Source organism: Mustelus asterias, chromosome 22 (genome assembly GCF_964213995.1).
Source record: "Mustelus asterias chromosome 22, sMusAst1.hap1.1, whole genome shotgun sequence".
NCBI lineage: Eukaryota > Metazoa > Chordata > Chondrichthyes > Carcharhiniformes > Triakidae > Mustelus > Mustelus asterias.
In genome coordinates this window covers 39,031,327-39,057,875 of record NC_135822.1, presented here as the reverse complement: position 1 = coordinate 39,057,875, position 26,549 = coordinate 39,031,327, and the positions used below count along the sequence as shown (strand labels likewise).

The window sequence follows — 26,549 nt, the reverse complement described above, 5'->3', positions numbered from 1 at the left end:
TTTCCAGTCCCGTCGAAGGCAACTCCCCCAGCCCCCATGGTGGGTTATCCGGCAGTGGGACAAACGAGCCACGCAAAACATCATAGGCTTCGGCGGGAGCAGAAGATCCCGGCAGCGACCAATGGTAAGCTGCCTCCCGCCAGAAAGCACACCGCGGGGAAGCCGGAAAATCCCACCCATTAACTCAGTTTGTCTCTCCACAGATGCTGCCCGACCTGCTGAGTATTTCTGTCATTTTCTGTCATTATTGCAGGTCTCCAGTGACCAGCAGTAAATTGCTTGTGTGTTGTCATCGACCATGATCTAGGTTAGGTCTTGGTTAAAGAGCAGTGGTTGAACTGAGTGTACAGTTTTTGAAGTACACTTTTTTAAAATCTCTCAGGCCAATAAATAAACAAAATATATTAAAATGATACCGGACTGCATAATCATTAAGAGCTTACAATGTGAAAGGTGGCACAAAGAACAGTACAGCACAGGAACAGACCCTTTGGCCCACCAAGTCTGTGCCGACACAGATACCCCTCTTATCTAATATTTTCTTGCCCCTACGTGGTCCATATCCCTCTATTTTCAGTGTACCCGAACAGGCACCGGAGTGTGGTGACTCGGGGATTTTCACAGTAGCTTCATTGCAGTGTTACTGTAAGCCTACTCGTGACTAATAAATAAATAAACTTTAAAAATTCTAACAGGGTTAGACAGGGTAGATTCAGAAAGAATGTTCCCAATGATGGGGCAGTCCAGAGCCAGGGGTCATAGTTTGAGGACAAGGGATAAACCTTTTAGAACTGAGGTGAGGAGAAATTTCTTCACCCAGAGGGTGGTGAATGTCTGGAATTCACTACCACAGAAAGTAGCTGAAGCCAAAACGTTGTCTGATTTCAAGAAGAAATTAGATATAGCTCTTGGGGCTAAAGGGATCAAGGGATATGGGACGGTGGGGAGGGAATCTGTCAAGTTGTAAGTTTATTTTTATTTTAAGATATTGAATTTGATGATCAGCCATGATCAAAATGAATGGTGGAGCAGTCCCGAAGGGCCAAATGGCCTCCTCCTGCCTGTAAAATGGTGCAACATATGAAAAGGTGCGAGTATTTGCTGTTAACAACATTGCCCAAGTTCACAATTAGCTTCAGAAACATCCTTTATTTCCTGGAATATTGTAAATGTTCCACACACCCAACTTCACCCCACCATCACCACCATAATCTCCTGCTCTTTTCTTCCCCCAGTGCATTTGTCCATTTTCCATTCCATGATTCAATACGGTTCATCTCTCTGGATAAATCATTTACTCCTCAAATCCCCACTGCATTTATTACCATCTTGTATTCAAGTCCCCTGGTTTTGGGCACGGCCAACAGCAGAAACATCTTCTCTCCTATCCAAATCTCCCATAATTTTGAAGAACTCTTTAGTGAACTCTCAATCTTTTCTTTTCTGAGGGGCCCCAGCCTGTTCAGTCATTCCTGACAGTCATGAGAAAAAATTAATGAGACTTGGGTTTAAAATCAGAAGCATGTAGTACAATTGTCCCTCCTGTACTTACCGTGTCTATGATTCCTTCAGATACTTCCCTGAATGTTTCAGATTCAAAGTTCTCCAACTCGGGGTCGTACTCGATTGAAGTCGTGAAATTCACCAACACCCGGTAGTACACTAAAAATAAACACATGGAAATAACAACTATCATCAAACTGGGGATTGATTTTCTGATTTAAAAATTACATCATCAGACTTTCCAAAAACTAGATTGTGGCTGGAATTCTCCGACCTCGCCTGCGGCTGGGATTCTCCAGTCCCGTTGCTGTGAACGGAGATGTGGCTGAATACCAAATTCCCCGTTCTCACTGGCAGCGGTAGCGGGGCGTGCGAGACCAGAGAGTTCTGATCTTAGTCTCAAGTTTACCCTCAAGTAAGGCAAATTACGCAATTAAAAATCCTTTCCTCAATGGCCCGATTGGACAACGCTACCCTAAATATACATTGGCCTACACTATTGCGCTTTGGAAAGCAGAGGACTTCCTGGAGGCAAATCTCCCATTTTCCAAAGCTCCTCTGAGGAGCAAGCGGGAAACATCTGTGTCTAGTCCACCTTTCCAAACCAACAGTTGCCCCAAATTTTAATGAAGGTCCAAGGCCTATTCCACGGAATAACTCGTATTCCCAGCCAACCGGTATGCCCAGGATTCTGTATTATTGTTTGCTGATATAGAATTCAGCACACAACATAAACAGAGTTAATATTATATCAACAGCAGTACTGAAAGGAAGACTGGGAGTATACAAAGGAGTCATGAAAGAAACACTTTACCGTTCACCCTCACACATCCTGAAAAAAATTTACATTGAGCGTGACAAAATAGGTTATACAAAGCAAACCACATAGAACTACTTGCAATATATAAATGCCACGTGACAGCAGTGGCTGGTAAATACCCCAATGAACAAATATGATTTTATATTTCGAGCCTTTGGCAACCTTAGGACAACCCAAAGCTCTTCACAACCAATTTTTTTTTAAAATGTGGGGTGCTGCAAATGCAATGGCCAATATGCACAGCAAGGTCCCACCAACAACACGGAGATAAAGTGCCCAGATCATCTGTTTTCAGTGATGTTGGTTGAAGGATCAATATTGGCTAGGACACCAGGAAAACTCCACTACTCCCCTTCGAAATAACGCCATTGGATTTTTGGCATTGATCGGACGGGAGGAGGGTGTGGGTGCTCAGTTTAGCTTCTCATCTGAAAGCCAACACTCCTTACACTCGCCACTGCATTGGAAGTGTCAGCATAGGTTACATGCTCAAGCCTTCGGAGTGGGATTTGAACTTACAAATCTTCTGCACAAGCAAGCAGCGTTGACCCAATTTCCTACTAGCTCCTTATGCTCGGTTTAGGCTATTCTTGCAACGTGTTCACATGTGAACTCTCCATCCAAATCGACGTTCTGCCCCTTTTGATCATTTATGCGATCTCAAATTTGGGCCCTCTCGTCACCATCTCCAGTGCAAATAATCTATTCCCATTTGCCTCCTTCTAACCTTGATAGTCCAGCAACTCATTCACAACATTCATTCAATCTGCAATGTATATTTTATCATTTTTAGCTTCTGCAACTTCTCTGTTGTATTTCTAAATCTTCCTTTATTGACTAGAGAAATGAAGCCATTATTCCTGTAGTGAAGGTGGGCCTGAAAAGATTTTTACAAAGATCCTCGATTTTATGGCATGGCGCTCAGCAATACTTGGTGGATTAACGATGTATTTATATTACATAATTGCTTCAGGTAGCCTCTTGATCTCTCAGGCTGTGGAATCCACTCCATTTACACCAATAAAACCGAATGTGCTTAGGCAGTTATCTAACAACAGCACAGCCTGGCAACCAGCCATTGCAATGACTTAGGGAGGAAGTGGTCTCTGCAGATAATGACTAGGACCAAAGACTGAATGTGGGGAAGGGGAGAAGGTCTGCACCAGGACTGAGATACAAAGACCAACGCTGAAAAGAAAGGGTAGTATTTACATCGATGTTCTGGTCTTAGTGCTTCTAGAGAAGACCAAGAAGACTAGCTTTTAGGCACTTAAAAAGCAGTAGCATCACCTCTTGCTCGCAATGCTGCTGTTGAAATAGAATCCCTACAGTGCAGCAGGAGGCCATTCGGCCCATCAAGCCTGCACCGACCACAATCCCACCCAGGCCCTATTGTATTTACCCAATGTATTTACCCTTGCTAATCCCCCTGACACTAAGTCGCAATTTAACACGGCCAATAAACCTAACCCGCACATCTTTGGAGTGTGGGGGGAAACCCACTCAGACTCTGCACAGACAGTGACCCGAGGCTGGAATCGAACCCAGGTCCCTGATGCTGTCAGGCAGCAGTGCTTAACCCCTGTGCCGCTCCAAGTCGGCTGTTGACAGCCAATTTACCAGAATTTGGAGCTCAGAATCCTCAGCAACAGTTACTTCAAGGACACAACATACATAATCCTCCTTACTCCAGTCCAATTAGCTGTGGCTAATCACTCCCTCAAGAGCTGAGAGATCCACTTGAGATTGCCACCAGGTTCTTCCAGAAGCAAGTGATGAATATATCACACAGCAAGGAACAAGTTTCCAACGCTAAGCAATGTATCAGAGAGATTCAAACCCTGTTTCTTTGGCTGATAAATAACACTGCCCTGCTTACCAAAGCACCACGGTACAAAACTATCCGCTTTGAATTATCAGAAGAAGCATTAACCAGTTCAATGAAAGAGATAAAATAATAATGGGATTTGATGGGGTCGAGACATCCGCTTGTGAGGAATCCAAAACTAGATGGCATATTATTTTTAAAAATTTGGAACTCCCTACCGCATGGCATGAACAGCAGATGCATGCAAGAAAGACCAGATAAGAACACTTTCAGGGATGGATGCATCAATAGAGTGATAAGAATTTGGGTGGGGATGAGCCTCAGAAAGCAGCATCAACACCAGTATTGACATGCTGGGCCGAAAGACCTGGTGCTATGCGGTTAAATTCCTAGTGAAGCTATGCTGATAAACACAGCTGCAATCACAGGATATCCAATTCTGTACAAATAAATATCAACGCAGCCCTGAGGTACGACTACATTTGATGGTTCCGAACACACACAGTAGTTTCAGCTTTGCATTAGCAGAAAACTTTGTGTGGTGTAAATTGAGACCTGAGGGCCAAACCAATTCAGAAGCCTTCATGGTGCACCTTGGCGAGCCTCTTTTCTTTGTTGAAGACTCTGTGTGATGTCTGACAGAGGATTCAGGCTGCTTTTACATAATCAAAAGAGAAAAGGCTGGAAAATCTCAGCAGGTCTGGCAGCATCTGTAAGGAGAGAAAAGAGCTGATGTTTAACATCAGCGGTCACAATCCGCTCGACAATCACCAGGCAGGAGTGTTCTCGTCCTGTTGGGGAACATTTCAGCGGTCACAGGCATTCGGCCCCGGATCTTCAAGTAAGCGTTCTCCAAGGCGGCCTTCACGACACACAACAACACAGAGTCGCTGAGCAGAGACTGAGAGCCAAGTTCCGCACACATGAGGACGGCCTCAACCGGGATCTTGGGTTCATGTCACACTATCTGTAACCCCCACGACTTGCCTGGGCTCGCAAAATCTCACTAACTGTCCTGACTGGAGACAATACACATCTCTTTAACCTGTGCTTAACCCTCTCTCCACTCACATTGTCTGTACCTTTAAGACTTGATTACCTGTAAAGACTCGCATTCCAACCATTATTTTGTAAATTGAGCTTGTGTCTTTATATGCCCTGTTTGTGAACAGAACTCCCACTTACCTGACGAAGAAGCAGCGCTCTGAAAGCTAGAGGCTTTTGCTGCCAAATAAACCTGTTGGACTTTAACCTGGTGTTGTGAGACTTCTTACTGTGTTTACCCCAGTCCAATGCCGGCATCTCCACAACAAGAGGAAACTACAGACTGTTGATTGATCTATAATAATTATTTTGCTACATGGGAGGTTAGGGTTGAAATGAAGGGACAGTGTTCGGGAAAGACAGACTCACAACTTTAGGACAGAGTTTTTCAGTCAACTTTAAAAAATTGCAGACAATTTAGAACGTAGGGAACGCAGCATCCGATTTTCATACAGCAATGAGATAATGTTTGTGTGTGTTAGTTGAGGAAAAAATATTGGCCAGAATTGGCTGTGGCCTTCGTTTATTTGGACGTTATAAGGCGTTTGACAAGGTCCCACATGGCAGGCTGTTACAAAAACGAAAATCACATGGGATTCGGGGTGGGCTGGCTAGATGGATACAGAACTGGCTTGGTTATAGAAGACAGAGAGTAGTGGTGGAAGGCTGTTTTTTCAGAATGGAGATCTGTAGCTAGTGGTGTTCCGCAAGGATTTGCACCGGGACCTCTGTTGTTTGTAGTATATATAAATGATCTGGAGGAAAACGTGGGTGGCCTGATTAGTAAGTTTGCGGATGACACAAAGATTGGTAGAGTTGCTGATACGGCCGCGGGTTGTCAGAGTCATAGAGGTTTACAGCATGGAAACAGGCCCTTCGGCCCAACTTGTCCATGCCGCCCAGTTTTTATCACTAAGCCAGTCCCAATTGCCCATGTTTGGCCCATATCCCTCTATACCCATCTTACCAATGTAACTGTCTAAATGCTCTTTAAAAGGCAAAACTATACCCCCCTCTACTACTGCCTCTGGCAACTTGTTCTAGACACTCACCGCCCTGTGTGTGAAAAAAGTGCCCTTCTGGACCCTTTTGTATCTCTCCCCTTAAACCTATGTCCTCTAGTTTTAGACTCCCTTACCTTTGGAAAAAGATGTTGTCTATCTACCTTATCTGTGCCCCTCATTATTTTATACACTTCTATAAGATCATCCCTAAGCCTCCTACAGACCAGGGAAAAATGTCCCAGTCTATAATAATTCAAACCGGTAGCAGCTTAGTAAATCTTTTCTGCACTCTTTCTGGTTTAATAATATCCTTTCTACAATAGGGTTACCAAAACTGTACACAATATTCCAAGTGTGGCCTTACCAATGTCTTGGACAACTTCAACAAGACATCCCAACTCCTGTATTCAATCTTCTGACCAATGAAACCAAGCATGCCAAATGCCTTCTTCACCACCCTGTCCACCTGTGACTCCACTTTCAAGGAGCTATGAACATGTACCCCTAGATCTCTTTGTTCTATAACTCTCCCCTGCCCTACCATTAACTGAGTAAGTCCTGCCCAGGTTCAATCTGCCAAAATGCATCACCTCACATTTATCTAAATTAAACTCCATCTGTCATTCATCAGTCCACTGGCCCAATTAATCAAGATCCTGTTGCAACCCTAGATAACTTTCTCCACTATCCACTATGCCGGCAATCTTGGTGTCATCTGCAAACTTACTAACTATGCCTCCTAAATTCTCATCCAAATCATTAACATTCATGACAAATAACAGTGGACCCAGCACCGATCCCTGAGGCACACTGCTAATCACAGGCCTCCAGGTTGAAAAACAACCCTCTGTCGTCAAGCTAATTTTGTATCCAATTGGCTACCTCACCCTGGATCCTGTGAGATTTAACCTTATGCAACAACCTATCACGCAGTACCGTGTCAAGGCCTTGCTAAAGTCCATGTAGACAACGTCAACTGCACTGCCCTTATCTGCCTTCTTGGTTACCCCTTCAAAAAACTCAATCAAACTATGCCTTTCTTAAACAAAGGTGCAACATTTGCTATCCTCCAATCTTCAGGTACCTCACCTGTGGCTGTTAATTAATCCAATATCTCTGCGGGGGAGACCTGCAATTTCCTCCCTAGCCTCCCACAACACCCTAGGATACACTTCATCAGGTCCCGGGGATTTATCTGCCTTGATGCACTTTAAGACTTTCAGCACCACCTTCTCTCTAATATGTACATTCCTCAAGACATCACTATTTATTTCCCCAAGTTCCCTAACATCCATGCCTTTCTCAACAGTAAATACTGATGAGAAATCTCACCCATTTCTTGTGGATCCGCACATAGATGATCTTGTTGATCCTTAAGAGGCTCTACTCTCTCCCTAGTTTCTCTTTTGCCCTTTATGTCTTTGTAGAAGCTCGTTGGATTCTCCTTTGTCTTATCTGCCAAAGCAATCTCATGTCCCCTTTTTGCCTTCCTGATTTCTCTCTCAACTCTACTCCTGCAACCTCTATACTCTTCAAGAGATCCACTTGATCCCAGCTGCCTATGCATGTCATATGCCTCCTGCTTCTTCTTGATCAGGGCCTTAATATCCCAAGTCATTCAAGGTTCCTACTTCTACCAGCATTGCCGTTCACTTTAAAAGGAATGTGCTCACCCTGAACCCTGGTTAACACACTTTTGAAAGCCTTCCACTTACCAGACATCCCTTTGCCTGTCAACAGACTCCCCCAATCATCTTTTCAAAGTTCCTGTCTAATACCATCAAAATTGGCCTTGCTCCAATTTAGAATTTTAACTTTTGGGCCAGACTTATCTTTCCACATAGCTATCTTCAAACTAATGGAATTATGGTCACTGGTCCCAAAGCGATCCCTCACAAACACGTCTGTCACCTGCTCCTCCTTATTTTTCAAGAGGAGGTCATGTTTTGCCCCCTCTCTAGTCGGGCCATCCACATACTAGATGAGAAATTCCTCCTGAATACACTCAATAAATTTTCAACAAAAAGAGGATACAACAGGATATAGATAGATTGGAAACTTGGGCACAGAAATGGCAGATGGAGTTTAAACCGGACAAATGCGAGGTGATGCATTTTGGAGGATCAAATTTAGGTATGAATTATACTATAAATAACAGAACCCTTAGGAACATTAACATAAAGAGGGATCTGGGTGTGCAGGTCCACAGTTCCCTAAAAGTATCGACAGAAGTGGCCAAGGTGATTAAGAAGGCATACGACATGCTTGCCTTCATCAGCTGAGACATTGAGTACAGGAATTGGGAAATCATGTTGCAGCCATATAAAACCTTGGTTCGGCCACATTTGGAGTATCGCGTGCAGTTCTGGTCACCACGCTATCAGAAGGATGTGGAAGCTTTGGAGAGAGTGCAAAGAAGGTTCACCAGGATGTTGCCTGCTCGTGAGGGTGTTGGCTATGAGGAGAGGTTGAAGAAACTCGGATTGTTTTCACTGGAAAGATGGAGGCTGGGGGGAGACCTTATAGAGGTCTACAAAATTATAAGAGGCATAGACGAGATGGATAGTCAGAGGCTTTTTCCCAGGGTGGAAGTGTCACATACAAGGGGGCACAGGTTCAAGGTGAGAGCGGGAATGTTTTTCACGCAGAGAAACGCACTGCCGGAGGTGGTGGTGGAAGCAGGCACATTAGCAACATTTAACAGGCATCTGGACGGGTACATGAACAGGGAGGGAATAGAGGAATGTGGACCGAGTAATTGCAGAAAGTTTTTTTTTTAGTTCAGGCATCATAATCAGCACAGGCTTGGAGGGATGAAAGATCTGTTCCTGTGCTGTACTTTTCTTTTCTTTTTGTTCTACTCTAACAGAGTCACCCTGCTATTCACTGAATTATTGACATGGGATCATTCATGTTCACCTGAGATGGCAGACAGAACCTCAGTTCAACATCTCAGTTGAAGGACAGCATCTTCAACAGTGCTGGATATTCCCACAGTACTACGCTGAAGCATCAACCTAGACTTCATGCTCAAACTCCAACAGATGAGGCATGGCAGTACATGGACTGACTGGGCCATGGAACTTCTAACTCAAGGGTGAAAGTGCTAACGCTGGCCACAGATAGTTCCTAAGAGTTACAAAGAGCAAGCTTTTGGAGACACAGGGTGCCAATGGCAAGGAGTGCAGCCTCATGGTATCTCCAAAAGGCCCTGTGAAGGATTGATATAACCTCAGTGTTATCTGCACTTTTCAAATGCTGACAAGGTCCATTGTGAGAATGGTCAATGTGACTGCAGAGCTATTTAAGACCCAAAAAAGCAGCTGAGGTACTGACAGAGCAATTCCGGATATATCTTGGCTTTAGCACTGTTGTGGCCATAGAAAAAGCTCCAATTTATCACCCTGTGCAACAACCAAGCCTGCGATCCTCGGAATCACACTAACCTTCTGACTTCCTTCCCATCTCTTCACAAAGAAGAGTATTGTGCCCTCAGAGTCACACAAAGTCTCCACAGCATATCATATTGAAGTTTGTGATCTTGAGGGCTCATTCGGATGAAGGCCACAATGTTTAAAGCTCTGTTCCCAGCTGTTGTGCCCCACTATTCACACTGTGGCCTGAAAGCACTCAATGGGGTTCTACAAAAAGACCATCAGGTCAGGTTCCACTCAGGGAAGCAATCTTACAGCAACACCCAGCCTCCTCTCTGTACCGCAGTCTTTCAGCAACCCTGGGCCCCCCCCCCAGTGCCCAAAACACCAGAGTCATATTGAACCCTATTGGTAGTATGCGTGAACAGACCAGATCTTTTTCCAATGGGACTTAATGAGCCCAGGGTTTGGCTGACACAGATCAACAAATGTAGCGGAAAAAAAACTTGAATTAAAACCATGAACTCCTGACAAGAAGGTCTGTTACCAAAGACAAGGCTGTATGAACATATTTTCTAAAGTGCTAAGCATATAGTGGTGCTTCTAAGCAAAGACAAAATGCTTGGAATCATATTATAAAACATGTTAAAATGCAAGGGCTTTAATTCAAAGACTTCCCACTGTTTTCAGATTGTGGGAAAGCAGTCCGCAATGAATTCTTGACCTCTTGTTAGTTCAGCTCCAAACATCAAGTCACCAAGTCCATCTCCTCCTCCCTATAACCTCAAGGTTGACCATAATACTTACCCCCAACTCCAATTCATTATTTCCCAGGACATCAAAACTGTTAACTTTAAAATGAGTATACAATTAGCCTACTGCCTCCAGTCCATGTCCATGAGCAGCAAAACCTGAACAATATTCAGGCTTGGGCTATTAAGTGGCAAGAAACATTTGTGCTATAGTGTCAAGCAATAACCATCTGCAAAACTAGAGACTCTAACTATCACCCCATCACCTTCAATGGCATTACTATCACATAATTCCCCGCCATCAAAATCCTGGGACTTAACTATTGATCAGAAACTGAACTGGACTAGCATATAAATACTGTGGCTACAAGAGCAGGTCAGAGGCTGGGAATTACAAAAGGTAACTCACCTCCTGACTCCCAAAAGCCTGTCCACCATCTACAAGGCTCAAGTCAGGAGCGTGATGGGATATTCGCCACTTGCCTGGATGAGTGTAGCTCCAACAACACTCGAGGAGCTCAACCCAACCAGGGCAAAGCAACCCACTTGATTGGAAACCCATCCACAGACATTCACTCCCTCCACTACCATTGAACAATGGCAGCAGTGTGTACCATCTACAAGATGCACTGCAGGAATTCACTAAGGCTCCTAAGGCAGCACCTTCCAAACCCGTGACAACTACCATCCAGAAGGACAAGGGCAGCAGATATCTGGGAACCTGCAAGTTCTCCTCCAAGTCACTCATAGTCCGACTTGGAAATTGCTCGCCATTGCTTCGCTGTCTCTGGATCAAAATCCTGGAACACCCTCCCTAACAGCACAATGGCTGTACCCACACAAGATGGACTGCAATGATTCAAAGCAGCTCACCTCCACCACCTTCTCAGAAGTAGTTAAGGATAGGCCTAGCCAGCAACAGCCACATCCTATGAAATAATTTTTTAACATGTTCTTGGAAAACCACCCATGAGATTTCAAATGATCTGTTCACAAAAATTAAACAACTGTACAATAGCACAATTATTAAAACCAACTTCTAAAATTTTACCTGGGCTATGGCAAAGAATAGTGGAATACTTTATTAAACACTGATGTATGTAGCTATTCATATCTGTTCACTTTTAAATGGTGCTGTAACTGAACAAGATTGAGGGGCTGAATGGCCTACTCCTGTTCCTAATTTCCTCTGTTATAGCTTTCGTTCAATTGAACGACACACTTTTTTTCATTAAAATTGTCTAAATACATATGATTGACCTTTCAGTTCAGCATCTTAGCCTGGCCACGGGAGTCCAGGAGAAGCAAGATTCATTAGCTTTCAATAAAACCTCACCACTGTTTTAGAACAATAGATGGCTTAAGCCCAACATCTGTAATGTTACTTCCACACAGCATTCCAATACTGCAGCACAGTTTTGGATATAAACAAGAGAAATAGAAACACTTTCAATGCCATTAATAGGAAGTTATGTTCTCCACTTCCCTCTGCAAAATATGTTTTCCACTGGGACTGAGGAGATCCGGATTGTTCAGGACACATGATGCAATCGTTAACACTCGGCCAGCTGGTCTCCTAGGTTGTAGCTAGAAATTTCAATGACAATTAATCCTCACAGATTGTTGTTTGTCATCTATATCAATGATCTGGATGATAATGTGGTCAATTGGATCAGCAAGTTTGCTGATGATACAAAGATTGGAGGTGTAGTGGACAGTGAGGAAGGTTTTCAAAGCTTGCAGAGGGATTTGGACCAACTAGAAAAATGGGCTGAAAAATGGCAAATGGAATTTAACGCAGACAAGTGTGAGATATTGCACTTTGGAAGGACAAATCAAAGTAGAACGTACAGGGTAAATGGTAGGACTCTGAAGAGTGCAGTTGAACAGAGGGATCTGGGAATACAGGTACAGAATTCCCTAAAAGTGACGTCACAGGTGGATAGGGTCGTAAAGAGTGCCTTTGGTATATTGGCCTTTATAAATCGGAGTATCGAGTATAAAAGTTGGAGTGTTATGGTAAGGTTATATAAGGCATTGGTGAGGCCGAATTTGGAGTATTGTGTACAGTTTTGGTCACCTAGTTACAGGAAGGATGTAAATAAGATTGAAAGAGTGCAGAGAAGGTTCACAAGGATGTTGCCGGGACTTGAGAAGCTGAGTTACAGAGAGAGATTGAATCGGTTGGGACTTTATTCCCTGGAGCGTAGAAGATTGAGGGGAGATTTGATAGAGGTGTATAAGATTTTGATGGGTATAGATAGAGTGAATGCGAGCAGGCTTTTTCCGCTGAGGCGAGGGGAGAAAAAAACCAGAGGGCATGGGTTAAGGGTGAAAGGAGAAAAGTTTAAAGGGAATATTAGGGGGGGCTTCTTCACGCAGAGAGTGGTGGGAGTGTGGAATGAGCTGCCGGATAAAGTGGTAAACGCGGGGTCACTTTTAACATTTAAGAAAAACTTGGACGGGTTCATGGATGAGAGGGGTGTGGAGGGATATGGTCCAAGTGCAGGTCAGTGGGACTAGGCATAAAATGGTTCGGCACAGACAAGAAGGGCCAAAAGGCCTGTTTCTGAGCTGTAATTTTCTATGGTTTCTATTGGTTCAAGCCTTCACCAGAACGAAATCTTCAACAGCACCTTCCTCCCTTGTGACTGCCCCCAACCCCCTACCCCAAAACCCCGAAGGAAGGACGGGGGCAGCAGCGCTGTTCGGAAGACCATTACCTCAAACAGTTCCCCTCCATCTCAAACACCATCACAATTTGGCAACATATCTCCTTTCCTCCAATGTGGTTCACCCATATCCTGGAACTCCCCCCACCAACAGTCCATGCGAGATCACCATCACCACAAGGTGATTCAACAGCAGCCAATGAGAGACAGCGTAAATCCCGTCAGCACAATCCACCTACACCAAAACCCCAATAATACAAAACTGACCTTTGCTTCTGGTGTGCAGCTCAGTGGAGTAATAAGCTAACTGAGGTAATGACCAGTGTGTTGTGTGAAGGAGTACTGAGCCACGTGGACTAGGAAGATGCTATGTTGGCTGGTCTGCGCTGCCTTAGCTGGTCACAGTAAGGATTTTGGGGTGGGTGGATGGAGGGGCTGGGGGTGGGGTGCAGAATAGCCAAGTGGCAAGGATGGTAAACACTTGGTCCTGTTTCTGATCGCAAATGTAATGATCTTTGTTGGAAAGGCGCCATGGATGTTGTTAGGATAGGGCTGCTCTTTCCATGGAGTACTACCCTACTCGGTTACTGAAGGTAATGAAAGATAGCAGCTGCCAATGGAGTCACATCGGAGTATAGATCATCACAGGGGAAAAGAAAAAGAGGGAGGAAATCAAACCAGGCAATGAGTTCAAGTATGAAGAAAAATTGGAACCCCAAACTATCACCTTGTTGCTTCTTTCAGCTTATTTCACTGTCCAAGCAGTAATTATAGTCAGGTTTGAACTGTGAGGTTTTTAAAAAGTTTTTTCATGGGATATGAGTGGCGCTGGCAAGGCCAGCATTTGCTGCCCATCCTTGATTGCCCTTGAACCGAGTAGCTTGCTCAGGTCATTTCAGAGGGCAGTGAGGAATCAACCACATTGCTGTGGGTCTGGAGTCACATGTAGCTAAGGACCACAGATTTCCTTCACTAAAGGACATTAGTGAACCAGAGGGGTTATTGTGCCAATCGATGATAGTCTCATGGTCCCAATTACTGAGACTAGCTTTCAATTCCAGGGTTTTTTAATCAATTGAATTTAAATTCTTCCGCGAGGGAAGCAGTGGCCCAGTGGTATTGTTACTGAACCAGTAATCCAGAGATCCAGGGTGATGCTCTGGGGGCGCGGGTTCGAATCCCACCACAACAGATGGGGAATTTGAATTCAATAAAAATCTGTATTCAATAAACATACAATTCAATAAAAATTCAATAAAAGGCTAATGATGACAATGAAACCATTGTCGATTGTCGGGAAAAACCAACTGGTTCACAATTGTCCTTTAGGGAAGGAAATCTCTTGTCCTCACCTGGTCAGACCTACATGTGACTCCAGAGCCACAGCAATGTGATTAACTCTTAAATGCCCTCAGGGATGGATAATAAATGCTGGCCCAGCCAACGACCCCCACATCCCATGAACAAATAAAACAAAAAACTGCTGTGGTGGGTTTTGAACCCAACTCCCTGGAGCATTATTCTCTGGATTACGAACCCAGTGATAATCAGATAAAAGCAAAATACTGCAGATGCTGGAATCTGAAACAAAACAGAAAATGCTGGAAAATCTCAGCAGATCAGACAGCATCTGTGGAGAGAGAATAGAGCCAACATTTCGAGTCTGGATGACCCTTCGTCAGAGCTAAGAGCAAAGAAAATTAGTTGCTAATCAGACTGCCTAAATTCACTGAAATGGAACATGGGGAGGCTCGAATTTTGCTGCATTATGACAGGCATAAAGTGCTTTGGAAAGTTCTGAGATCATGACAGGCTTTGTAAAAATGTAGGTTTGGTGGTTCTTGTGATGTACAGAATCCTGTGCGTTGCTCATGCTGCCCACTGCATTAGTTCTGAGACACTTCCGAATACAAGACCAAGGCTTGTAATCTGACACAATTCAAACCAGCATGCCCACCTGCCGACACCCCTTCCCCTCACCACATCCGCTCACCACCCTCCAGTCAGAGGGCATCCTTATCGACAGACAGACCCTGTATCCTTACACACAGCAGCAACATAAACAGATGAAGCAGGGTAGGAGTGCAGGCTTTGCATCAACTTGGGCAACAACTCTGCATTTAATCAGCAGGAGAGCTTGTGCCCAGTTTATTCCTTAGCTCCTTAAGGCCCCAGGAGCAATGCTCGAGTATTTAAAAGTCATTTTTATTGATGGTTTTCCTTTGCATGCTGGTTTGGAATGAGACCAGAAGAGTTCTAAAGCTGTGCAACAAACACTATACAAAGGCTTTTCTCACAATGTTTGCAACACCCTTCTAACCACCATGTTGCTTTGATTATAGATTTTCTTTTGCGTAGAAAAATGTTGCTCAAATTCTTTTTTTCAGCTGCTTTCAAAACCACGTCAAATGCAGGATTGCACAGTTCACAGGATCATAGAATGGTAACAGCATTGGAGAAGGCTATTTGATCCATTGTGCCCCATGAAAATGCTATAATCTGCAAGGTGTGCTGAGGAGGAGGATCAGCAGAAACCAGGCCAGTTCATCAGACCTCCAAATCTACCTGCTAATGACAGCATGTCAGCTTCAACTCAACAGGAAGAGTGAGGGGGTGAACCAAATCATTCCTCAGGTTTGACTGCAAGAACTAAAAGTAAAGTTTATTTATTAGTCACAAGTAAGGCTTACATTAACACTGCAATGAAGTTACCGTGAAATTCCCCTACTTTCCCCAACTTAAGAATGCACTTAAAGGAACATCATCCCTCTGTTTGGAGAAGTTGAGGGAGGATGGGGTATGTTTTCAAAGCTAAAAATAGTTTACCCCCTCCACATCTTCCTGTCCACATATCACAAGAACAACTTGCACCTATATCTTTGAAGTATATCAATGCATTCATGAAGGCCCCATCTTCTCAGCCTGCCCCTCGCCTGAGGTGTGGTGATCCTCAGGTTAAATCACCACCGGTCAGCTCTCCCCCTCAAAGGGGGGAGAGCAGCTTTTGGTTATCTGGGACTATGGCGACTTTGCCTTTACATCACTGCATTGATGTCAAACTGTAGTAACTGTTACAATGTAGGCAAAGCAAGCAATCAATTTACTCATGGCAAGATCCCACACAATATCAAGGTTACCAGGTAACCAGTTTTTGATACTGTTGATTGAAGTGTAAATATGCACCCCAAGACACCTGGTAGACCTCCCTTTGCTCTTGTCAAGAGATCTGTTCCATTCACTTGTACAGGCAACAGGGCCATCTTCACTGAAAGATGGCACCTTCGACAGTACAGCACTCCCTCAGCACTGTAGTCAAGCTACAACCAGTAAAATTCTGACTGAAACCGAGACTAAATGGAAGTTAAAGAATTTCTCAATGAAAGAAAAGTATCCCAATTATAGAGTGAAAGGATAAAGTGCGAGGACCTTTTTTAATGGGTAGGTCTATGATTGCTGAGCAGAGCTTGGATCTCTTTTGTATGTGAAGGACCTTCCCGTGCAATTAACTTACAACCTGACCACTAAATCTTTTCCGTCCGAGACATCCTGATCTGAAAGTGTTCTTGGATACCATTCTTCAAATAGTTGCATCTAAACGGCCAAATCTTTGGTTCATTATTTTAAGCCCAATTTTCAAAGGGAAAGTCAGCTGTCCAGGGCATGCTGCCTCACCAGCTTTAAGTCTTCTAAAACCACGCGTCTTCAAACCAGAATGGAAGGGGCAGTGTCAGAGATTGTAGAGGTCTGGGAAGCCTGCTGAAATCTAAATTCCTCTCCATCTTCAAATACTACTGGTTTGCAAACCTGAAACCTTGAGATTCAATTTAAAAATATTGCTATGCTAAAAATAACACTGATGTGCTTCTCCGATAAGGCTCCAAGTGCAGAAGAATTTTCTTCTGCAGAAGTCATTATTTTCCATTTCAGAAACACTGCATTGCAGAAAAAGGTTTTGCAACTGAAAAGTGGCACTGAAGGCTCCTTTCCTCTGTGGTTCCACTCTCCCCCATCTCTGCAAGCTTCTCTGGTCCAACAAATCTCAGATAATTCTGCATTCTTCCAAACCTAGCTTCACCTTTGGTGGCCGCCCTTTGGTGCGCATTCCTTTAACCATCCAGCCATCAGCTCTGGAATTCTCTCCCCTGCTTTAAGGTGCTCCTCAAAACCTGTGGTCATCATTTGCCCCGATACGTCATTCTTTGGATTGGTGTCAACTTTTGTCAGAGTTCATTCCTCTGAAGTACTTTCAAACCAAGCACCATTCCAAAAGTATATATTTTTTATTCGTTCATGGGATGTGAGCGTCGCTGGCTGAGTCAGCATTTATTGCCCATCTCTGAGAGCATTTAAAAGTCAACCACATTGCTGTGGATCTGGAATCATAAGTTATTAGATGTGCATTTGCAATGCCAAGGCATACAAGGCTATGGACCAAGTGCTGGAAAATGGGAGTAGAATAGGTAGGTGGTTTGTCTTTGATTGGAGCAGTCACAGTGGGTCGAAGGGCCTTTTCCTGTGCTGTATACCTCTATGATTCATACGGTAAGGATGACAGATTTCATTCATTGACAATCTTTTCATGGTCACCTGCACTCCTTGAGGACATTACTGGGGAAGCACATTATCTATTTTGAACAGTAAGTCGTCTCACAACACCAGATTAAAGTCCAACAGGTTTATTTGGCAGCAGGAGCTTTCGGAGCGTCGCTTCTTCATCAGGTGAGTGCAGGATTTGTTTCACAAAGAGGGCATGTATCGACACAAACTCAATTACAAGATAATGGCTGGAATGCGAGTCTTAACAGGTAATCAAGTCTTTACAGGTGCAGACAATGTGAGTGGAGAGAGGGTTAAGCACAGGTTAAAGAGATGTGTATTGTCTCCAACCAGGACAGTTAGTGAGATTTTGCAAGCCCAGGCAAGTCGTGGGGGTTACAGAGTGTGAACCCAAGATCCCGGTTGAGACCGTCCTCGTGTACGGAACTTGGCTATTAGTTTCTGCTCACCGACTCTGCGTTGTCATGGGTCGTGAAGGCCGCCTTGGAGAACGCTTACCCGAAGATCAGAGGCTGAATTTCCTTGACTGCTGAAGTGTTCCCCCACAGGAAGGGAGTACAAGGGCATTGGATGTTTTTAGGGCTAAGAAACGATTGCAGTGAAGATCGTAAAGGGTCAATGTTGAGACCCTTGCTTTTACTGATATATATTAATGACCCAGAAGTTCAAGGCAGAGAAATGTGAAATGGTGCATTTTGATAGAAAGAACATGGAGAGACATTACAAAACAGAGGGACTGTTCCAAAGGGGATGCAGGAGCAAAGATACCTCTGTATATGGGCATAAAACATCGAAGATGGCAGGACAGGTTTAAAGTGGTTAATAAAGCAAGCAGTATCTTAGTCTTTATTAAGAGGATAGAATACAAGCGCAAGGAGGTTATATTGAACTTGTTTAAGGCACTAATTTGGCCTCGGTTGGAGCACTGCATCCAGTTCTGGGAGCTACACTTTTGCAAAGGTGTGAAGGCACTGGTGAGAGTGCAGAAAAGAACATGAGGGCAACAATTTAAAGTCATTTGCAAAAGGAAGCATAAAAGTGATAGGAGGGAAACAGCGATGAGTTAAGGTCTGGAATGTGCTGCCTGAGAGAGTAGTGGAGGCAAGTCCAATGGAGGCTTTCAAAAGAGAAGTAGGCTATTATTTGGAAGGGAACAATGTGCAGGGTTATGGGGAGAAGGTGGGAGAATAGTACAAAGTAATTTTTTTATCTAGACACAATGGACCAAATAGTTTTCTTCCACTGAAAACAAATATTCTGGTGATGGCTACAAATTCTGTTGTGGCGAATAAGCACAGACTGGTGTCAGTCAGAGTTTCATTGTAATTTGGTGGGAAGTTTATACATCGGAAGGTGTTGCAGAATTTTTGGCCCCAGGTTGGAAACACACAGTAAAATAACTGGCTCGCTTCCTTTTCAATACTTTTAACCGCCTGAAAGTGTGACAACACTCTCAACAGTTTACTGTTATCTACTTAGCGTCCTGTGGTGCTCCTTTGATTGGACTGACAGATTCCAATTAGCAGCTATTCCAGTATTCTATTAATTCAGCAGAAAAGCTCACACATGCACAGCACATTAGGAGATAAATAACATTCAGATCACGTTCACCTGGTCGCAAGATGTTCTTGCTGTCCATCACAAACTCCTTAATCGTGATGAGATGAATTGCCAGAAAGTGCTAGCTTGCAGGTCTCCACAATGACGCTAAAATGCAGTTGCAAAAATCTTTAATAATCTTTAATTTTCTGCTGCCATTACTACAGGTGGTAAGTGTCCTATTAGGTGGTGATTTAGTGGGATTTTGAAAAATACAGTGGTTAGCACTGCTGCCTCACAGCGCTAGGGACCCAGGTTTGATTCCTGGCTTGGGTCACTGTCTGTGCGGAATCTGCACATTCTCCCCGTGTCTGCGTGGGTTTCCTCCGGGTGCTCCTGTTTCCTCCCACAGTCCAAAAGACGTGCTGGTTAGGTCCATTGGCCATGCTAAATTCTCCCTCAGTGTACCCGAACAGGCGCCGGAGTGTGGCGACTCGGGGATTTTCATAGTAACTTCATTGCAGTGTGAATATAAGCCTACTTGTGACACTAATAAATAAACTTTAAAAAAATGCAGATTCCCAATATATCAGAAGTCGAGTAAGGAATGACTTACTTTGATTCTCATTGCAAGGAATGAACCAGAGCAGATAAGTGAAATAGGGGCATGAGTGACCATAATATACTGATTTATGATAAATGTGTGACCTGGACAATAATTATAAAGGATACAAGATTGGCAAAGATCTGGTTAATAGATGGGGGAAAAAATTTAATTTTGAAGAGCTGAGAACTAAACTTGGGAAAATAGAATGGACAACAATATTGATAAAGGTTGGGAAACATTCCAAACAGTGTTCAACAGAGGAAAAATGTATTCCGCTAAAATACAAGAACAAATTGAACACCAATGAGACATTATAGATGAATAAGGACACAAAGTAAAAACTGAATCAAATACACTGAGGATATAGACACTACAGGACATCATGACAAGAGAGAATAGAGATTACGAATAAATTCAAAGCAGCGTTAGGAAGGCATAGAAGAACTATGAAATTAATATATCAAGGATCTTAGAACAATATAGCAAATATGAAACAGATGGAATGGGAATAGGGTCATTAAGATACTGTCAGGATAAAAATCACAGGCAGTGATAATAAAATGGTAGAAATATTAAATAATCATTTTACTTCAGTACTTGCCGGAGAGATGGATCAATTGGACAGCATCAGAAAATGAGATTAGAAGTGATAATAACCACACTTAAAATGAAACAAGGAGAAATATCAGACATACTAACTAAACTCAAAGGGAGATAAACCCCTGGTATGGATGGATTGCATTTTCACATTCTAGAAGCATCCTTAAGAGAAAGCAGAGGCACGGCTATACACCTCATAATTCCTTACAAGATGGTGCAGTGCAGAGGCCTGGCCAGTTAGCTAACTTTCTATGTGTATTTAGAGGAAGGTAAAAAGTGCCCAGGGAATTATAAACCAACCAAATTAACACTGGCAAGTAGCAAAAATAGAAAATTATCTTCTTGTTCTTTTATGTAATGTGGACATCACTGGGCCAGCATTTATTGTGCATCCCTAATTGCCCTTGAACTGAGGGCATTTTAAGAATCGGTCTGGAGTCACATGTAGGCCAGACCAGGTAATGATGGCAGATTTCCTTCCCTAAAGGACATTAGTAAACCAGATGGGATTTTATGACAATCAACAATGGTTTCATGGACTTTTAATTCCAGATTTTTATTGAATTCAAATTTCAGCATCTGCCATGGTGAGATTTGAACCGGGATCCCCACAACATTACCCTGGATTACTAAATCTCTGGATTACTAGTCCAGTGACAATACCATTACGCCACCTTTCTCTAAAAAAAAAATCTAAAATATTATAATGAATAATCAACATGAACTAAACACGTTGAATTCTTTGAAGAGTTAACTGTGAGAATAGATAATGGAATTAAGTAGGTATAATATTTGTAGATTTTCAAACAAGTCTTCAACAAGGTAGACCAATGAATAAAGTCAGAACACATGAAGTCGGGGGCAATTATCAGAATGCATAGCCAGCTGGCAGAGAGACAAAAACAGAGTACAGGTTAAAGGTAGTTATTCAGACTTTCACAAGTTGGATCCTACATGGATGAGTCTGGCACCACTGATATTAATTGTGCTGCTCACAATTAATATCAGACTTTGGAACCAAAAACACAGAATTCCTAAATTTGTGGACACAACCAATTTGGGGGATAGCAGACATTTGAGGAGGGCTACAATGAACGACAAGATGACATCAATAAACTTGCAGAATGGACAAATAATTGGCAAATGATTTTCAACACTGATAAGCGTGAGGCATTTTACTTTGCAAAGAAAAAGAGGTTGCAAATTATTTAGAAAATAAGAATGGAAATTGTGTCGAGGAACAAAGGGATAAACCACTCAAAAGTAGTGCCCCCAACCATTAACACGATAACAAAAGCAAACCAAGCACTTAAATTTATTTCTACAGGGATAAAACTGAAAAGTAGGGAAGCGATGCTAAACCTGTATCAAACCTTGGTCACACCACACTTGGAATTCCATGTACAATTCTGGTTGCCACATTATTAAGGCATATTTGGAGGTACTGGAGACTGTGCAAAAAGATTTACAAGGATGATATTTGAACCATGAGGTTATAACCATCAAACAATGAGCAAGCTGCATCTCTTTTCCCTTGTAAAGAAAAAGCTGAGGGAGGACCTAAAAGGAGTTTACATTTATGAAAGATGATGACCAAGTAGGAGCAGAGTGAATGTTTGCAATTGTGGGAAAATAAAAACCAGAGGCCATGAAATAAGACAGTCATCAAGAAACCCAACAGGGAATTCAGAAGAACCTTGTTGACCAAAGAAGTGATGAGAATGTGGAACTCGCTACCACAGAATTCACTGAAGTGAATAGGATAAATGCATTTAAAGGGAAGTTAAGAGAAGCATACACAGGAGAAGGGAATGTGGGATTAAGCTGACAGTGATAGAGGAGGAAAGATGGATGAGGGGTGGGGAGGGGGAGAGGAAGGTGGACTACTTGAGCTGAATCCCCATTTCTTTTTTTATTAATTCATGGGGATGTGTATGTTGCTGGCTAGGCCAGCCCATCCCTAATTTTCCTCGAGAAGGTGGTGGTACAAAGCCATCTTGAACCGCTGTGCTCTGTCTGGCGTAGGTACTCCCACGGTGCTGTTGAGGAGGGAGTTCCAGGATTTTGACCCAGCAACAGTGAAAGAACAGAGATGGCAAGTAGCTTACAGGGAACTTCCAGGTGATAGTGTTTCCATGTGTTTGCTGCCTTTGTCTTTCGACATGGTAATGGTTGTGAGTTTGGAAAGTGCTGTCCAAGGAGCCTTGGTGAGTCCTGGCAGTGTATCTTGTAGATGGTACACGCGGCTGCCACTGTGCATCGGTGGCGGAGGGAGTAAATGTTTGTGAATGGGCTGTCAGCCAAGCGGGGCTGCTTTGTCCTGGATGGTGTTGAGCTTATGGAGTGTCGTTGCAGCTGCACCCATCCAGGCAAGTGGAGAGTATTCCATCACACTCCTGACTTGTGATTGTGATGTGGAGATGCCGGCAGTGGACTAGGGTAAGCACAGTAAGAAGTCTCACAACACCAGGTTAAAGTCCTGCGAGACTTCTTATTGTGATTTGTGGTCAGGGAGTCCAAAAGCACCTTACTCGTCGCATGAATCCAAGCCTCTGACCTGCTCTGATAACTAGTCCAGTTCAGTTTCCCGTCAAAGGTAACCCCCTGAGGATGTTGATATATATTGTGCCACATACTGTGCTATTGTTCTCAGTAACATTGTTTGCAATTCCATATGCAGTAATCTCAGTACCGCACGAGGGTCAGCCTGGATTTGTGCTCAATTTTCTGCAGTATGATTTGAACACACGGTGGCACAGTGGTGAGCACTGCTGCCTCACAGCACTAGAGACCCGGGTTCAATTCTGGCCTCGGGTGACCGTCTGCGTGGAATTTGCACATTCCCCTGGTGTCTGTGTGGGTTTCCTCCGGGTGGTCTGCTTTCTCCCACAGTCCCATGATATGCATAGTAAGTGGATTAGCCATGGTGAATGCGCGGGGGTTATGGGTATAGAGTGGAGGGGAGGGCCTGGGTGGGATGCTCTTTCGGAGAGTCAGTGCAGATTCGATGGGTCGGATGTCCTACTTCGGGATTCTATGATTCTAACCTTCTGACCCCGAGGTTAGGCTGCTACCCACTGAGGCAAGGCGACATCGATGCAGCAGTTCTGACTGGTTCTCCCGTTCCTTTATTCATTCTTGGGATGTAGGTGTTGCTGGCAAAGCTGTATTTTATTGCCCATTCCTGGTTGCCCGAGAAGGTGACAGTGGATGTTCCCTTGAACCATCTCAGTTGGCAGCAATTTGATACCACTCAGTCCTCAGCCACTTACCAGGCACCTCCAAAGGGCAGTTGTAGAGGCCACGGTCTTGAGCCACATTCCAAAATATTGAGTCTCTATTGCCAGAGGTGCAGCTTTTCAGATAGCACGTTCAACACAAAACCTCACTAGCCCTTGTGGTACTATTTCAAAAAAACGGCAGGCAAATTCACCCTGGACAATATTCCTCAACCAATATCGGCATTAGTCAGTACATCAAAACTAGTTGTGGGACCCATGTGCTGAACCTGGCTGCCACAATTCTCTACCACAGTGACTGTATTTCAAAAGTATTTACTGCGTCTGCAAATACTTTGGAACATCCGGCATTCACAAAAGCTGCTACATTCAGTTCCCGCTTTCATACTTTAAGCTGATCAAGCCTAGAAAGACCCGATTCCTTTAACTGGTATGACTTATAATCTAGTATGCTTGTAAAGTTAGTCTGGAAAGGAAGCTTGTAAAGTAGGATGCAAGCTCCACAAGTTTTATTTGAACTCTTTCCCCATATCAGTACAATAGAGACAGCTGGTACGCTGAAAAATCTGATTTACCATCTCAACAAATTAAAACAATGCTCGCTGGCATGCCTTCCCAGCGAGTCCATTTAAATAAAGCAATCAGCATCTGATGATTTAAAAAAAAACAAAGACGGAGCTTGAGATATTCTGTTCGTGAAACATTTCAACATGCGTCAGGATTGTATCCATATGGCCATTTCAAAAAGGGCCCAAGTAATCAAAGAAGCATTCCACCTCTCTCAATAGCAAGTGATTTAAGTGAGAGTCTAGGTTCAGCAAGGTAGGCTGGAGAATCCAAAGCATTTGCCGCTCAAATATTGGCCCTTTTTTTTCGATAGACCCCAAAAAAATTTAATAAACTGCCACACAGAAAAAACAAATTGAAACTGAGAGCTGTGGGTAAATTCAGGATAAACGAATTAAAGAGGACACGCGATAAAATGCCTCCACCTCACCGTGTTAACACTATTACAATTACACAGCTCTTCCTGCAGGCTTTCCCCTGCCTGTTTGATGGTCCGTAACTACAAAGCCGACAACATTTTCTTTACATAAGAGCTTCCATCTCACTGGGGAGGTTTCAAGTCAATCCACATTCAACAACCTGCTCTGAAAACTCTGCTCATATTTTGATAACTTCCACTATAGCAGCTGAGGCAATCCACGACATTCTAAATAAAACAATCCACGACATATTTTTTTAAAAAGCCAATTTGCCCCATCTCCCAACGTCAACAGATCCTTTGAAGAAATCCCAGAATCCAGATCAGGACCTTTACCAAAAACAAATAAGTTCTTCCTTGCCCAATACCTTTATATCAAATTTCATTGCAATCCATCATTTGTTTTTGAGATGTATTGTTTACAAATAGGGGGCGAAAACATTGCCTCCACCCAGTTTCCGTGACAGAGGTAATCATGGGTACAGAAGACAGAGGGTGGTAGTGGAAGGGTCTTTTTCCGGCAGGATGCCTGTGACGAGTGGTGATCTGCAGGGCTCTGTATTGGAACCTCTGCTGTTTGTGATTTATATAAACGATCTGGAAGAAGGTGTAACTGGGGTGATCAGTAAGTTTGCGGACGACACGAAAATGGCTGGACTTGCAGATAGTGAGGAGCATTGTCAGAGGCTACAGAAGGATATAGATAGGCTGGAAATTTGGGCAAAGAAATGGCAGATGGAGTTCAATCCAGATAAATGTGAAGTGATGCATTTTGGTAGAACTAACGTAGGGGGGAGCTATACGATAAATGGCAGAACCATAAAGGGTGTAGATACGCAGAGGGACCTGGGTGTACAAGTCCACAGATCCTTGAAGGTGACGCCACAGGTGGAGAAGGTAGTGAATAAGGCAAATGGCATGCTTGCCTTTACAGGACGGTTGCATAGAGTATAAAAGTTGGGGTCCGGTGTTGCAGTTATATAGAACGTTGGTTCGGCCGCATTTGGAATACTGTGCCCAGTTCTGGTCGCCACACTACCAGAAGGATGTGGAGGCTTTAGAGAGAGTGCAGAGGAGGTTTACCAGGATGTTGCCTGGTACGGAAGGGCTTAGTTATGAGGAGAGATTGGGTAAACTGGGGTTGTGCTCACTGGAAAGACGGAGGATGAGGGGTGACCTAATAGAGGTGTATAAAATTATGAAAGGCATAGATAGGGTGAATGGTGGGAAGCTTTTTCCCAGGTCGGTGGTGACGTTCACGAGGGGTCATAGGTTCAAGGTGAGGGGGGGGGTTTAACACGGATATCAGAAGGACGTATTTTACACAGAGGGTGGTGGGGGCCTGGAGTGCGCTGCCGGGCAAGGTGGTGGAGGCGGACACACTGGGAACATTTAAGACTTATCTAGATAGCCATATGAACGGAGTGGGAATGGAGAGATACAAAAGAATGGTCTAGTTTGGACCAGGGAGCGGCGTGGGCTTGGAGAGCCGAAGGGCCTGTTCCTGTGCTGTTTTGTTCTTTGTTCTTTGTACAGGAAAATAAATAGTTCTCAATGCTGAAAATGGTCTTTCATTTTTCTAGGCACTACATTGGGAGGTGGGGAAAGTCAGAGCAACACCAGAGGCCAGCACTGGGATGAGTCTTTGTAATTTACAACAGCAGCTTGCACACGAAAAAAACTCAGAACAGATTATAACTTGTCCCAACGTGCTTCACACTTCACAGATGCAATGGCCCAAAATATCATTGTCAGTGAGCTGCATAAGGCGATATTAGGACAATGATTAAAAGCTTGGTCAAAGGGATAGGTCTAAGGAAAACTTTTGTGGAGAGAGAGAGGCTGAAGGAGGAAAGTTCAGGGCTCAGGGTCTAGACAGCTGAATGCACAACGGCCAACGGTGGCATCATAAAAATCGGCGATGATTGAGAGGTTAGAATGAGAGAATTGCAGAGACCTTGAGGGTTGTGATGGCTGAGGTTACAGAGTTAGGAAGGGGTGAATCCAGAGAGGTTTTTGAAGAAA

At 43.7% G+C, this 26,549-nt stretch overlaps 1 protein-coding gene across 16 annotated transcripts in view; it reads right to left on the bottom strand.

Annotated features, from left to right (window-relative positions):
- Positions 1–26,549, bottom strand: part of hspg2 (heparan sulfate proteoglycan 2) — a 515,715-nt gene that overhangs the window by 315,835 nt on the left and 173,331 nt on the right. For all 16 annotated transcript variants that reach the window (XM_078239173.1, XM_078239177.1, XM_078239184.1 and 13 more), the window contains one exon: positions 1,553–1,662. In XM_078239173.1, coding sequence (XP_078095299.1) covers positions 1,553–1,662 — 110 coding nt within the window. The remainder of the gene's footprint in view (positions 1–1,552; positions 1,663–26,549) is intronic.